We start from the raw sequence: 15,773 nt of genomic DNA, 5'->3' as shown, positions 1-15,773 counted from the left end.
ATGCTTAGACACCGATCACATACATACCTTCTTCTGATCAACTCTAGACGCTAAAAACTTGAACATTGAATGCCTTACCCTATAGGCCACTAAGGTAGTCGGTTGCTAGTATATATGTCGAGTTTTATTGCTAATACACGTTTTCAATGTTTGTGTTACGTACAATATTTACTAGCTTATTACCGCTTCTTTTTCTTTACACCCATATGGCATGTTTCTTTTCCCACATTTACCTTGAAGGAGATCATTCAGTGATGAGCTTCTTCTATGCACTGTTGGAACTTAGAAGCCAAATACCTTTTATTAAGTAATAATATATACCGATATTTCTAGAAACTTACAAGAAAATTCGTAATATCCACATTACACATTCTAACCTGCCATTGCTCATACAACTTTTGTTGGGAGGCGAGTATTGTGAATTTCCTTGTAAGTTGTTAAAAAAAATCAAACTTCCCTTTCTCAATATGCAAAACTAAAAAAACATTTTTTGCTAAATTTCTACAAAATTATTTGTGAACTTTTTAGCATATTTTCATTCAACGTTTTTGAGCCTAACAGATGAAAAGCCACAAACATTCATGCCATAAAACACATAAAATACAAATGTTGGCTCTCTTAATAAACTCAGTCTTGGAAACTAGTGTAACAGTTGAGCTAATATACTACTATATATTAGCTCAGCTGTTACATTCGTCTCAATGTCTTCTGATCTTTGAAGACTGTGCATGTTCAGCAGCATCTGGTTTCCTTCTGACACCCACTACAGAGGAGCTTACTTCATGTCCCCTTGTGCCCTCAGTTGAAGGCAGTGCCCTTGTGCTTCTGCTTCCCTCACCCAACCCTAAAAGTCAATTAGTCAAACACCACTCATCTTATATGATAGTATATCTTTACAAAAGTGGAAATAAACTCAACTTGAAAAAAACTACATATTCAGTTACCTTCATTAATACTCGGTCCACCAATCCAGCCAGGTAAATGCTTCCTAGCTTTTCCTTTCCAAGCCTCTTCAAACCCATCAACCTCATCTACCAACACATGCCGAAAGAAAAAGACATTTTTACCCTTTTTACATTTACATTGCTAATATACAAAATAGATATATATCATATATGTACCTTCATTGATGTTGTGCAAAACCTGCATTGTATCCACCTTACCATCTGATTTCAGATTCCTTGCTAGCGTATGGCCCTACCCATCATAAAAATTTTGTTCATCAAAATACACAAAAGAATTCATTATACACTTTCAACATTCTACTTTGAAATCAAAATTACCTTGTCATGAATACCCCTAGAAAGCCTATGAGCTGCCTCCCCAGTGAATGAATCAGCTTCTTTATATTCTTCAAATCTCAGCTGAAATCCCACATGTCACACCATCAAAAAAAAAAAAAATTTTCAATAACATGTTTGTGTTGGTGTTACTTACTCCATCACTGCCACTCCTTCTGGTTGTAGAGGAAGTATGGTATGCTCCATTAGAACCACCATACGTTACAGTAGAGCTCTGAAAGGTGAAACTATGTGTTTGTGGATGATTGTGTGTGTTATTATTCATAATACTGAAATCATTCCCAAATTGTGTCCCCCTTCTTTCTCCACCTTCAAATTCATCATCTGGATGCTCAATGTAAGGTTGTATCTCAGACCTAAAATGTGTTCCAGGATTCTCTTTCTTATTGTGTTCATCATCAGGTTGCTCACTTTCATCATCAGAGTTCAGTTCTTCAATAATTGGTCCCCTTGAGTTGTTTGGGAGTGAAGGTCGGGTTTCATGAATTCTAGGTGGTTGTTGATTGATGAAAGGGCTTGCTCTTGGACCAAATAAGCTTGATCCAAATGGATTCAAGTCCATGAAAGGACTCCCCGAGAAGATTCCACCAAATGGTTGTGTGAAGAAAGGATCATCAAATGGGTCTCGTCCTCCAAATAAGCTAGGCATACCCCCAAAACCAGAAAAAGGATCACCAAAACCAAAGAAAGGATTACCTCTTCCACTTCCTCTTCCTCTTCCTCTTCCACCTTGCATCTTCTTCAAACTATTCTCTGAACAATTCAAACAAGTAACCAATATGAACACTAAACATGAAATTAAAGTACTAGCATAACCATTCACCTACCATTAGTATTTAGCAACATGAATTGTTTCTTATTCTAATCAGAAGACCTGCCAATTAAGCAAAGCGAACTAGCGGATTTAATGATTAAGAAAGAACAGTTACCGATTTCTGATTAACAAAAACTAAAATCAAGCCTCTGTTTCCTAAAATGGATCGATTTGAAGTCATAAACACGAAGATCACCAACATGATTTTTTACGTAAAAAGCAGTAATAAGCATAAGAATCTAAACGGAAATGAAATCGTGCAACCGTAATAAATAGAAAATCAAAACCCAGTCGAACTAGAACCGACATAAAGACATACAGGAAAGTGGAAACATCGTCGTATATCAAATTTAAACCCTAGAGAGATACCTTTCGCAGAATTGAACGATTCTAATGAGGAACACCAGAATTCGGAGTTTAGTTTTGGGGTTTCAGACTTGATTAATCTGCGTTCAATGGGTGCGTGGTGAGCAAATCGAGCGATAACGAAAAACTATGATGTTACAACTTACAACTTAAAAGAGGTTTCTAGAATTATATTACCGACATTGGCCATAGGGGTTGTATTGTAGAGATCATCAGGACATGTTAATATGATATGATTTCGATACGAAATAAACGTATTTTAATAAGAGATATTTCGATTGGGTTAATACGATATTATATGAAAAATAAACATGTAAAATGAGGGTTGAAAAATTCAATTTAAATCAACTAGAAAGACTTAAAACCAAAATTATTTTGGACTAAGTCATTTTGTAATATGAAAACGAACTAACCGTTTAGGTCAAGACTTCATTTTCAATTTTTTTGTTTTTTTTCAAACTACACATTCCCCTCGACTAACCTTTCTTCTTCATCATCCCGTCCTTCGCCTCCCCAACTTCAACTTTTTCCATTTTTCATCTAAACTTACTATGAATTTACATTATTCCACATTCAAAAAATTACTTTTTCCATTCCGCCTACCTAGATTCTACTCTTTAAACATGTTTAATGTTTCAACCTCACATGACATGACACAATTTAAGGTATACCCTTAACCTGAAATCTAACACGAAAATAAATGGGTTGACACGGCACGTTAAGTAAACGAGTCAGATTAGGATCAACCTATCTCAATTAGTTTATTATTATGACACGACACGACACATTTGTCAGGTCTATCAAATCTCCCTTAAAGAGAGAAGTGAAAGAAAGTGGATGGCATCTAAAAGAAAATTCGGTAACTAGTTTATGTCTTAATATATTTTTTTTATTTTTTAAGGGACTTTTATTCTCCTTTTGCTTCGAGCCCTAAATATGTTTGGACCGATGATGGTTAAGTGTGTGTGGGTGTATGTAGGGGTGTAAGTGAGACAAGCCAACTCATGAGAAATTCGAGACCGACTCGGAAAATACTCGAACTCGACTCGGCCTTAATCGAGCCGAGCTCGAGCACCTTATCGAGCCGAGCTCGAGTACTAAAATACTCAGCTCGTAAGGCTCGCGAGCTTAGTCGAACTTAGTGTAATTTACATATATGTCATTTCTTTATAATTGTTCATTTATAGCATATATGTCATTTCTTTATAATTATTCATTTATGACATATATGGTTGATGTTATATTGATATTAGGTGATTAATAGTGGTTTTTTTTTGTAGTTTGGACATTTGCATGTGGAATGCTTAATATTTCTTACTCAATTTAGTGATTTCGATTTTTTTTTTAAATATTAGTCGAGCCGAGCCGAGCCGAGCTCGAGACTATCGAGTATTTCACGAGCCCGAGCTCGAGCTTAAAATTAAGGTTCGAGTCGAGTTCGAGCCGAGTTTCGAGCTCGAGTATTTTAGTCGGGCCGAGCTTCGAGCTTGGTAGTATTCGGCTCGACTCGGCTCGTTTACACCCCTAGGTGTATGTGAAAAGTGAGTACTTTAGGTATGTGACTTTTGTGTAGGTATGTTAAATGTAATTAGACATTAATTAATCGATTTTTTTTAAACGGTAAACCAATCTACTCTTAACTATCACCATCAATGTCTTAAGGAAGACTTGAACCAATGACCTTTCAAATGTCTTTACCATTAGGCCAAAGACCATTTGATTATTAATTGAATTAATGTTAAATATATGTGACCACATTTACAAGTCAAAATCTCTTTTCAAAATAATAATAATTTCCCAAAAGTTTTGTAGAATACTCAGCTAGAAGATTGTGAATCATGATATCATTCTAGAACACCTCACGTATATGTGCAGATTTGATACCCTATATGTGCTATATGCTAACTATACATGAACTCAGATTGCAGCAATCATTGAGAGTTTTGGTATATGAGTTGACTTAGGTATGAGATTTAGAAGCATATGTATTGCGTATTTGTAAATATATGATTTGATTTAGTTTCCTCGTACAAAGCTTTGTATTTTGTATACGTATAATATGAATACATGAATGAGCTCATAATGAAAAACTTTAGATCTTTCTTTCTATTTATCACTCATTCAAATGAATTAAATGAATTCATGATTGATGATTGATTTTATGCTTTTTTTTTTCCTATTAGGTTGTATTTTGAACGTGACTCGCATTTTTATTTTTATTAAGGTTGGAGGGAGTGGTGTCACATTTTAGGCACTACCACCTTCGATTGTCACATGAGTTTCGCAACACACATCATGTTTAACTTGCCATTAAGGTGGGGTGGCTTACTATGGCCTTTTCTTTAAGATTTTTCTATTTAAAATTAAATTTTCTATTAAATCAAAGTAAAAATTACATAACAAGAAATTAAAGCATAACAATTCAAAAAGTCAAAAACTTAAAACATTAAATTTGCGGCAAAGATCACTGATGGATTTCTATATCATTTATTATAGTTGTTTTTCCCATGAACTCATCATCACTAATTTCTAGTGGTTGTGTGTCCATAATGATTTCATGATCGTCAAACTCACATATATCATGTTTTCTTTGTCTTCTAAAATCATACACGTATAGCAACGTTGACATCCACTTGTGGCACAAAATCAAAAGTTCCCGAAGAAGGAGATGATGATCAAGAAGACATTTTATTTAAAATTAAAGACGAAGTTGGTGTGGTGTAAATTGGTGTTTAGGTTTAGTACTTATTTATAGTGTATAATGTTGAAAAAAAAAAGTTAACTTTTTTAATATTTAGCCGTTGAAGGTTGGTCAAAAAGCAAAATGAAGAGAAAGACTCGGAATATGCATGGCCTTGCCAATGCCATGATGAAACACAAGACGGTGTTTGCCGAGTTGGTACCAAGGCTAAATCATCCAACCTAAGTTGTTTTCTGAATAGGGATGAGCAAAGGAACCGATCCGGCTGAAACCGGTCCGGGAACCGAACTTTGTTGAAAATAGGAACCGAATCGGATCGCCGGTTCTACCAGTTCTTGCCGTGTCTTTAATGTTGAAACCAGTCCTTGAGAAATAGCAACATACGGTTCCGGTTTTTTCCGTACCGGTTCCAAAAATCCACAAGAATATCGTCCCGGTCCCGGTCCCGGCCCGACCGGTTCCATCGGGTTCCGGTTCTGGTACCGGTTCCCCGGTCCATATGCTCATCCCTATTTCTGAATGTTACTCGTATGAAATCTATTGTGGTTAACTTCTCAATGATATATCTATACAACATCGATTAACATTCGAGAATGGGTGGGAATGTTGACCTACTTCAATGGCTTATCCGTAGCCGATTCAAAAACCATATCTTCACGCGTAAATGACTTTTCCCCTTTGATGACATTTACTCCTACAAAAACAGTACAATCAAAATACAACGATGGTAAAATCTTTAAAAATTAAAATGATATTTTAAAACAAAATAATAGCTACAACGACCAAATTTTTTGTTATCTAATTATTTAAGAGTTTATTGCTAGTTAACCATCAAGCTAATTCTGTTTATCATAAAATATTCATCAACTTAGTCAGATAAATAACGAATATCAATTACACTAACTTGGAACAAAATTCTTTTATTTTTTGTTGTTCCAGAAATAACATTACATTAACTTGGAACAAAATTCTTTTATTTTCTATTGTTCCACAAATAGCAGTAAAAATATATTTTTATATTAAAAATGTCAACTACATCGTTTGCTTAAAATGTTATATTTTGAAATTCAATGTTTTAGCTCTATATAAAAACATCACTCATATATTTTTTATATTAAATAAATGCTATTATTCAGTTTCAATCAAAATATCTAACATATATCACCAACGACAGTCGAAACCATTAACATAGTTTTCCCTTCTATCTTTTTGTATTTTTTTTCTCCGATTGACTAATAATATTTATCCTAATGGAAATTAAAACAAATACTTTCTTTAAAAGATCAGAAAAATATTGAAATAAAAAATCGTAAAATTTCGATAATTCATAAACATGTTATTTGTCTTATCAAAGAACCTTCGAAAGAACCGGTCTGACCCGGCATGACCGTTATTCAAAACGAAAAACGTTTATGAAATTTCGGGTAACGTTCGGGTTACCCACCGGTCAGCCATTTCCATTTCCCACCCCTTTAATTCATCTCCATCTTCCTTATTCTTCAAAAACATCAAACAAACTGTTTAATACGATCTCTTTTTTCTTTTGAATTTCGAGGTTTCTCTTCGATCAATCCAAGTAGTTTGCATTTCCCATCAATTATGTCGATGTTTGATTCGGATACCTCGTCCCAAGGCAACGGGGACAAACATTTCAGACAAATTAGTCGTGATCGTGAGTTTTTCTCTGCAATTTCACTCTCTGTTTTTCTGTTGTATATCAATCTGTATCCATGTATGTAATATGTATGTATGCATGTGTGCATTTTTAGTTTAATTGTGGTCGTCATCAGATTATTGAAGTGACCTTGAATGCTCTAGTGTTTGATCTTTGTTTGAATTTGAAAAAATTACGTGTATAGAGCTGTGGTTTTCAGTTTAATTACAATTCTCAGAAACCATATAGCCTCTTTGCTTCTAACGTAAAAAATTAAGGGAGCTGTTTACAAAATTGATGTGCGAATCAATTTAAATCAGTTGCTTTTGTCCTGGTTATTTGCACATATGCTTCTGATATTATGTTAATTCAATCATTACTTTCATTCATTGTGCAGGATTATTGTATGAAATGATTAGATCTGCAAAAAGACCAGACTCAAAATCATCAAACTGGAAGGTATAGGAAACTTATAGTAATGCTGCTATTAATTCTTTTTCTATTTGTTACTATCTTACACTCAATGTTTTTAGGTACTCATCATGGACAGAGTTACTGTTAAAATCATGTCATGTTCATGCAAAATGGCAGATATCACAGATGAAGGAGTTTCATGTAAGACACAAAGGCCAGTATAACAAAATGTGAATTCCTTTTTTCTTAATGGTCAACATGTTTTACTCATATTGGTAATTTTGAGTTAAGAATGACATTGGAATATATCTTGTGAAGTCACTTGACATATTTGTAATTTATAGAGGTGAATAATATGTTTATTTTTTTCATACAGTGGTGGAACAAATTCACAAGAGAAGACAACCACTGCCCTCCATGGATGCAGTATACTACATCCAACCAACAAAAGAAAAGTAAATTATTTGATCTTTTTTATAAAATCAACAACTGATAGTATCTTAATTGTGTTCTTTTATGCTTCTGTTAAAATACATACAGTGTTGACTTCCTATTGGCTGACATGGCTGGAAAAGCGCCTCTATATAAAGAGTATGTGAAAGATCATATATCTTTTTATTCATGTTATTTATCTTGTATCCAAGACTATTAACAACTTGCTTTATTTCTCCTTTTAGAGCTTATGTCTTCTTCAGTTCATCTGTTTCAAAAGAATTGGTTGCTGACATAAAAAAGGAGCCAACTATAAAGTCTCGCTTACGTGGCATGAAAGAGGTTTGGTTAAAACAGTTTCATTATCCATTTTTTCTGTGTAATATAAATAATTTCTTTCATTATATTAACATTTGAGGGACTCTGCAGATGAACTTGGAGTACTTTGCCATTGATAGCCAGGTATATAATCTCATTTACATAAATTGATTTACTTTTTTAATAATAAGATTTATTTAAGTTAAAATTATACCATAACAGTGTTTTATCACTGATCATGGGAGCGCATTGGAAGAACTTTATGGGGATGAAGAATTTTCCCGAAAAGGAGATGAATGTCTAACTGCCATGGCCAATCGTATTGCAACTGTATTTGCTTCAATGTTGGTATGATTTTATAAAAGTTCATTTTTTTTACCTATCTATTTATCAAATATAAAGGTAAAAATAGCAACGTATTTATATTTATTTTCATATAACAACTTAGTTTAACCCATAATAGCAATGTACTTATATTTTGTATTATGTGTAAAGAAAATGTAAGTACATTGTTATTGTGAGTTACATATTGCTATTATTGTCGTTGAAAAATGTGAGCATGTTGTTATTATGGGTAAATAAATGTAAGTATGAGTAAAAAATAAAGTACATTGTCTATATTTGTAACATGAGTACGTTGCTATTTCTTACAATTTACTCATATTTGTTTAGGAGTTCCCATTTGTGCGTTACAGAGCTGCCAAATCACTTGACCCCACAACAATGACAACATTTTGTGATCTAATCCCTACAAAACTTGCTGCTGCTGTTTGGAATAATCTTATGAAATATAAAACTCTCAACCACTTCCCACAAATTGAAACATGCGATTTGCTCATTCTAGATAGATCCATAGATCAGGTTTTTTCATTTTCCTTTTTCCTTTTTCCATTTTCTGCCACCTGTCATCTTTAATTAAATTTTTTAGTATAGAGTTAGGAACTAACTCTGTTTTTTTTACTTGTAGATTGCTCCTGTTATTCATGAATGGACATATGATGCAATGTGCCATGATTTACTTGAAATGGAGGGAAATAAATATGTTCATGTGGTTAGTGTAGTGTACATTATTTATTATTATAAAATCTTGTTAGTGAAATTTTTTATATTCTTTTTGTATTATACATCAAGTAATTATACTGCTTAGGTTCCAAGCAAAACAGGTGATGGTTATGAAAGGAAAGAGGTCCTTTTAGAGGATCATGATCCAGTATGGCTGGAGCTCCGACATTCCCATATAGCAGATGTATGTCTTTTCTAGATTTTTATTTCTTTTAATTTTGTTTTTTAATAAAATATATAATTATATAGCTTTTGATCAATGGTTCAATGTCAGGCTAGTGAACGCTTGCATGACAAGATGACAAATTTTGTGTCCAGAAATAAAGCTGCTCAGATGCATGGCAGGTGTATCTGTTTTTTTTTAGAATGAATAAACTATCTGAATGACACTAAATGACCATTTTACCCTTATAATTCAACAAACATTCATAATATTCATCAAATTTAACATGAATATTATGAGACTAAATGACCATGTAAATTGTTATTGTATACATAAGGTCTGTTTTTTTTTTTTTTCTTTCTAGAATGAATAAAGTGTCTGAATGAAACCAAATGACCATTCTACCCTTGTAATTCAACAAACATTCATAATTGTTTTTGTAGAGATGGTGGGGAGATGTCTACTCGTGACTTGCAAAAGATGGTTCAAGCATTACCACAATATAATGAACAAATGGACAAATTATCCCTCCATGTTGATGTAAGTCTCTAGGGTATTTTTTATTTAAAAATCCAGGGTTGTGTTGATATAATGGTCAACCATGTCTGATATTAGTTTGACTGAAACAGCTTGCTGGAAAGATTAATGGTATTATCAGGGAGATGGGACTTAGAGACGTGGGGCAATTAGAGCAAGACCTTGTCTTTGGAGATGCAGGAACAAAAGATATCATCAAGTTTCTCAAAGAACAAGTGAGAAAACAGTAGCAGAATAAATAACTGTTTTATGCATTCACATGTCCATAATCGTAATTTTGTATGCTGTTGCTTCATGCAGGATGCAACAGATGAACAAAAAATCCGATTATTAATGATATATGTAGCAACTCATCCCGAGAAATTTGAGACTGATAAACTTGCAAAGATAATAGAGGTGAGGATTTTTTTTTTTTTTTTTATTCTATTACGACATTGTATTTTTCTTATCAAGGCATTGTAGTTTGTAAAATATACCCAATAACATCATTTTTTAATTATGTTATGTTGTTCAGTTAGCAGATTTGCTTCCTGAAGATATGAAGGCAATTTACAATATGAGATTTCTGGAGTCAGCACCAGATAGTATGAACACCTCAAACAATGGCTTCCCACTAAAATTTGATAACAAGGTGGAATTATACCTGTTGATTACATATAATTATAGCATCCTACTTTCATGTTTGACCAGTCAATCTCTTTCTCTTCAGAAGAGGCGTGGTCTTAGAAAAGATCGTCCTGGTGAAGAAGCGGCTTGGCAGTTATCACGGTTTTATCCTATTATTGAGGTACAGATAAATAGCAATGTATTTTTTAAAAATTATATTAAAAGTAGATTGTTACTATATAATAAATAATAATGTTTTTCAGGAACTGATAGAGAAACTTAGCAAAAATGAGCTACCCGTGAACGAATACCCATGTATGAATGACCCGAGTCCAACTTTTCACGGGGCATCACATTCTGTGTCAGCAAGAGTACTGGATGCTCCAGCTGCTCACTCCATGAGATCAAGGCGAGCAACATGGGCTAGGCCACGTAATTCTGATGATGGCTATTCAAGGTATAACTTTTTTTTTCTATATTTAACTTTTAATTCTTTCAAAATCGTGGTCACTAAAAAGTAAAAAAATAAATGAAAAACAGTGATTCGATTCTGAGACGCTCAGCTAGCGAGTTTATTAAGAGAAGGGGTAAACGGATTTTTGTTTTTATCGTTGGAGGGGCAACTAGGTCAGAGGTATGAATTTTATTTATTTATTTATTTTGTTAAAAAATACTAATAACTTGTATAATTGAAATCATTAAGTTATTTTATTCTTTCAGATGCGGGTTATTCACAAGTTAACAACAAAATTGAGTAGAGAAATAATTCTAGGTTCATCTAGTCTCGATGATCCCACACAATTTATCGAGGTCAGTAACTAACTTCTATCTTTTTCTTTTTGACTATCTTTAAATAATTACATTTTTGTCCTTAAATTTAGCTGATCTTTTTTATTTTGGTCCCAAAAAGTTTCTGATTAATATGCAGTACTTTATCTAATTATTTATTATTTATTTATAATAAAAACACGTATTCTCCCAATGCTCAAAAAGTCATTATGTTTATATTTTTGTCCATTTAAACTATTTTATGTTCTGCTCCCTTATGGGGTCATTGTACTGATTTTAATGGATATTTGAGTGAAACACATTGTTATACCAAAGGTATAATGAAATGTAAATTGCTATAAAATGGTGAAGCATTAATTTAAGCAAAGATCGGAACATAAAAGCATTTTAATTGACAAAAATATAACATAATGGTTCTTTATTTAGATATTTGGAAATATCAAAGGACCAAAATTACAATAATTGTTTTGTGACAAATTGCAAAAATCAGATATACTCGAGGACCAAAAGTGTAATTTACCTTTTTAAATTTAAATTTCTATTCATTATTCAAGAACCTATTTTTTATTTTGATTTTGCAGAAAGTGAAAGCGCTGACTCCAGATCCACCTCCAACCGAGGAGGAGATCGCCATAGATGATCTTGAAATTTGAAGACTGTATAAATAAACAAACAGGTCGTCTTCACTTTTGATTATTTATTCCACTATTTTATATTTCACCATTCTTTAAAAAACTTTTGTATTCATCGGCATAAAAAACCAAACTGAATCTTACAGTAATTTAAGTCTACTCATATTAAACATTAGAATCAACTCACGAGTTGTTTTGCTTTGTTATTTAACAAATTTTCTCCTTTCCGTTTCTTGATATTTCCTACTAATCTCTTCACATATGCAATGTATCCATCAACGTTGAATTTCCTCTTGCAACCCGCATAGTTCATGTATCTTATCTTCCCAAAAACAGGTCGCTCTTGCCAACCCTAAAATAAAAATATATTATAAATTTACAGAAATTCTAGATTTTATGTAAATAATAATAATAATAAAAAAAAAAAATGAAACAAAATATAAACCTGGTCGTGTACCCCACAAATTGACCACATACAACCAACATATCCATTTGGATCTCTCCCGTCAATATGATACTGTGAAGATTGAAGACACAATTATAGCATTATACTTGATTAAAAAAATAGATGAAAGTAGGTTGCTGTTTATTGTATTTAACACTATCAAAATACCTTGTCATTCAAATAAATCGATATTTCTAGAGCTTCTTGTGGGCTACTAGTCCATTCAAGTATCTTCTTTGCCCAATACATTCTGTTATCAAGTTATTTGTTAGATTTCATAAAGAAGATTTTTCTTGATTCTCTATTTTTCCATTTTTAAAATAATCATACTTACCTCATAAAACCATGCATCTTCCCATAATGAACCATCTCCAACTGAGAAGCATTCCAAAGCTGAAAAACAAGAAGACTTGCTAAAAAAACAGTTTAAAAATGTTCATAAGATCAATCAAGAAAGTGTAGTAGTAATAGTAGTAGTAGTAGTTTTACTGGATCTGCAGTTTGTGCTTTCTCTAGCTCCTCCCTCCTGCATATCATATTTGAGTCATATCAATCAAAGATTAAAACAACCAAAAAAGTCAATGTAGTTACTTACGTGTACAAATGTTCACGTTTGTCTAAAGCATGCTCCATGAGTGAGTTACGAGCCCAATCCCATGCACCCTGTAAAGAGTCGTATTGAGGCTGATAATAACAGAAATTATCTGATAACTCCCTTCGCACAATCAATTCCTCCAAGAACGCATCAACTGCCTTCAAAATATTAAAAGAAATGATGAAATCTGACTTCAGAGTTCAGATTATGTGAAATGAAACTCCAAATTACCTGTGGATTAACTTTGCGTACTTTACGTGCCTCAAGAGCACAACGCTGAGCTGAAATCTGACCAAAATGGAGGAAAGGAGAAAGACCAGAAAGTCCTTCGGGTTTCAATGGATTGTTTCGATCTGTGGAGTAGTTCTTCAATCTACTTGTTAAGAAACCTTTTTCTTTCCCCATCAATGTCTTTAATGCAGAAGCTTCTCCTGGTTTGCACCAATCAATCTCAGGAACTTCATCTCCTTTCTTTACTACATCTGCAATAAGTGTCTCCCAATCGATGGATCTGTTTCCAGAAGAACTCCAGTTTGTATTCTGAGGCTTTAATGGTGGAAAATCGATCAGATAGTCAGGAAGCAAGTTGTTGATCTTTCGTCTAATGGTTCTAGCGCCATACTCTAACTTATTTGATGCTATCCATAGAGGTACTATGTTGTGTGCATCAACTTCATGAATCGATACAGAATCAGATACTCTCTTGCTAATTTCTTCTTTCCACCCACGAACTTGTCTCAGAGGTGAAAAATCTGTAACCAAAAGCGATGCTCCACATTCTTCTAGAAAGTTTGGAATCGTCTCTACTGCTTCTCCCTACATCGTCTCTGATTCAGTAACGGAAGCGATATCAAAAATGAAATCGTGAATTGTAACTTACCTGGAATAAGAAGAAAGGTATTTGAAGAGTTTGCTCGATTTCGTTATGAAGTTGTTGTAATCCTCGTAGCATAAACCCTAATTGACGAGCTTTTGCGCCTAAGAACTGATCGAACAGATTAAATGCAACCGCAACAGGGACATTGCGTCTGTTGGCCTGATCAACGGCGTGAATCAACGCCCAGTTGTCTTTCAATCGCTGATCTCTAAACATCCAGTATACAACAGGACCGACATTAGATGACGAAGATGACGGTTGAAGATGTTGGTGGATTCCCTCCTTAAGAACCCTAATTCTGCCTAACTGGACGGCGGTGGATTCGATTAGAGAGGAAGCAGCGGCGGCGGTGCCCATCGAAGAAGATGCCGTCAGGACTAGGAAGGGAGAGACGCATGGCGGTCGCCGGGGAGTTGTGTTAAAAAGATGAAAATGGAGGGAAACTGAAAGGTGGTTGTGGTTTGGAAGTTGACACGTCGTCAACTTTGATTGGCATATATGTTGTACACATCATCACCGAAAATATATTAAATTAGATGCGACCCCAGGCGCACACTACCTCTTTCATTAAAGCTTCTACTACCAAACGTATTTTCGCCAAGTCGGTTAAGACCAACTCCACCTGTGAAACACTAAAACCACAAAAAATAATGATTTTTTAACATTAAAATATAATTTTCATTCCAACCACACACAAAAAATTTACACCATAAAGATATTCTAATATAAATTATAATAGTTATAAAATACAAATCTAATAAAATATAATATACTATTGATAAAGTAACAAATGACAATTGAATTAAATCATATTTAAAGTATAAAGCACATTTGGTGTGATGCACAGTGCCCGGTATATATGCTGGCCAAAATTTTTTCACATAAAAATGCCGGCCACTTTACTCCTCCATTGGAGTAAAATTTTGTGTAATAACAGAAAAATGGTGGTCCATGGGAGAATCCCTAAGAATAGATGTCTATTAGCAAAAATTGAGTGTCAAGTTAGGGGTCCGTCTGGATTTTTGGATCAGATTTGGACATGAACCAGTTTTCTAGAATATGTTCGGGCAACGAATGAGAAGGCAAACGGGCAACAAGTTGCGCCGTTAAGCCCTTTTGTATGGTAAAACCAATTCTTTTGAAGACTACATCCATAGATCTAGTGGATATAACATGGCTATGCATGATCCGTTGTAGTCTACTAAGAAGCTCCACCGCATCCGGCGCAAGGAAACCAAACATATCAAATGCAAATGGTATGAACGCGTGTTGATTTTCCATGCACGGTTTCTCATGTTTGGTGAAAATGTTTTTGAATCATGTAAAATCACTACGGGTATAAAATCGGGTATGTCTGGTCCAACGGGTATGTAGAACAAGGGTCTCAAAGGTACAAGAATGTTTTTCATACTTATTTCACCAATCGATCAAGAACTTAAATACACAGATTTACAATACTAGAGCTAAGGAAACTATGAAAAAACAGGAAACTATATATCATATAACTATGGAATATACAACACCATTAAGAGGGAAATTGACAAAATCAATCCCTTAATTAGCTCTCGACAACACTCATCCTCAAGGTGGAGAATGAATATCTATCATTCTCAACTTGTCAAGAGAGCTATGAAAAATCTTCCCACATACAGCCTTTGTCAGGATGTCCACCAGTTGATCTTTTGAAGGCACCAATGGAAGTTCGATAGTACCTTTTTCTAGATGGTCCTTAATGAAATGACAATCAACCTCTACATGCTTCGTTCTATCGTGTTGAACCGGGTTATTTGCTATTTTCACAGCAACTTGATTATCACAGCTTAACTTCATTGGATTAGTGAGAGTGATCCCCAAGTCTCGCAAAATTCGCTTAATCCACAACAATTTCACAGACACCATGAACCATTCCTCGAAGTTCAGATTCTACACTTGATCTAGAAACGACCTTCTGCTTTTTAATTCTCCATGTGACTAGATTACCCCCAAAAAATGTGAAATATCCCAATGTTGACTTTCCATATGTTTCGTCTCTATCCCAGTCTGCATATGTATATCCGCTCACCCCTC

The 15,773-nt window shown here is 34.0% G+C and overlaps 3 protein-coding genes across 8 annotated transcripts; 1 reads left to right on the top strand and 2 right to left on the bottom strand.

The window, feature by feature from the left end:
* Positions 1 to 476: 476 nt before the first annotated feature.
* LOC145121254 (uncharacterized) lies at positions 477 to 2,714 on the bottom strand. Of its 4 annotated transcripts, none has more exons than XM_079057035.1 (7): positions 2,659 to 2,714; positions 2,485 to 2,561; positions 1,438 to 2,054; positions 1,284 to 1,364; positions 1,122 to 1,197; positions 945 to 1,031; positions 477 to 844 (listed from the first exon to the last, which is right to left on the bottom strand). In XM_079057035.1, the coding sequence occupies exons 3-7, from the start codon at positions 2,035 to 2,037 to the stop codon at positions 699 to 701; spliced, it is 990 nt and encodes a 329-aa protein (XP_078913161.1). In that variant the 5' UTR covers positions 2,038 to 2,054; positions 2,485 to 2,561; positions 2,659 to 2,714; the 3' UTR covers positions 477 to 698. The 4 variants fall into 4 exon arrangements, with proteins under 4 accessions (XP_078913161.1, XP_078913160.1, XP_078913159.1 ...); XM_079057034.1 differs by having other exon boundaries at positions 2,663 to 2,709; XM_079057033.1 differs by having other exon boundaries at positions 2,628 to 2,686.
* Positions 2,715 to 6,604: 3,890 nt separating this feature from the next.
* On the top strand, positions 6,605 to 11,863 carry LOC145119382 (SNARE-interacting protein KEULE-like). 3 transcript variants are annotated; one of them, XM_079055029.1, is made up of 21 exons: positions 6,605 to 6,854; positions 7,234 to 7,295; positions 7,370 to 7,451; positions 7,627 to 7,705; positions 7,791 to 7,841; positions 7,928 to 8,024; positions 8,112 to 8,144; positions 8,223 to 8,348; positions 8,673 to 8,861; positions 8,968 to 9,051; positions 9,148 to 9,246; positions 9,337 to 9,407; positions 9,669 to 9,765; positions 9,855 to 9,977; positions 10,063 to 10,158; positions 10,277 to 10,393; positions 10,472 to 10,549; positions 10,632 to 10,825; positions 10,909 to 11,002; positions 11,089 to 11,178; positions 11,739 to 11,863. In XM_079055029.1, exons 1-21 carry the CDS (start codon positions 6,782 to 6,784, stop codon positions 11,808 to 11,810), a joined length of 2,007 nt encoding a protein of 668 aa, XP_078911155.1. In that variant the 5' UTR covers positions 6,605 to 6,781; the 3' UTR covers positions 11,811 to 11,863. The 3 variants fall into 3 exon arrangements, with proteins under 3 accessions (XP_078911155.1, XP_078911157.1, XP_078911156.1); XM_079055031.1 differs by lacking the exons at positions 6,605 to 6,854; positions 7,234 to 7,295 and having other exon boundaries at positions 7,398 to 7,480; XM_079055030.1 differs by lacking the exons at positions 6,605 to 6,854; positions 7,234 to 7,295; positions 7,370 to 7,451 and adding an exon at positions 7,504 to 7,525.
* A 17-nt stretch (positions 11,864 to 11,880) lies between these two features.
* Positions 11,881 to 14,212, bottom strand: LOC145119383 (photolyase 1). Its single transcript, XM_079055032.1, has 8 exons — positions 13,710 to 14,212; positions 13,061 to 13,645; positions 12,830 to 12,987; positions 12,724 to 12,760; positions 12,569 to 12,627; positions 12,403 to 12,484; positions 12,235 to 12,306; positions 11,881 to 12,141 (listed from the first exon to the last, which is right to left on the bottom strand). Exons 1-8 carry the CDS (start codon positions 14,061 to 14,063, stop codon positions 11,968 to 11,970), a joined length of 1,521 nt encoding a protein of 506 aa, XP_078911158.1. The 5' UTR covers positions 14,064 to 14,212; the 3' UTR covers positions 11,881 to 11,967.
* Between the last annotated feature and the right edge of the window lie 1,561 nt (positions 14,213 to 15,773).

The sequence above is a fragment of the Lactuca virosa genome, chromosome 6, assembly GCF_052849685.1.
Source record: "Lactuca virosa cultivar CGN04683 chromosome 6, Lactuca_virosa_CGN04683_v6, whole genome shotgun sequence".
Taxonomy (NCBI): domain Eukaryota; kingdom Viridiplantae; phylum Streptophyta; class Magnoliopsida; order Asterales; family Asteraceae; genus Lactuca; species Lactuca virosa.
Note: the sequence above shows the minus strand (reverse complement) of the source record. Positions and strands in the feature narration are given on the sequence as shown.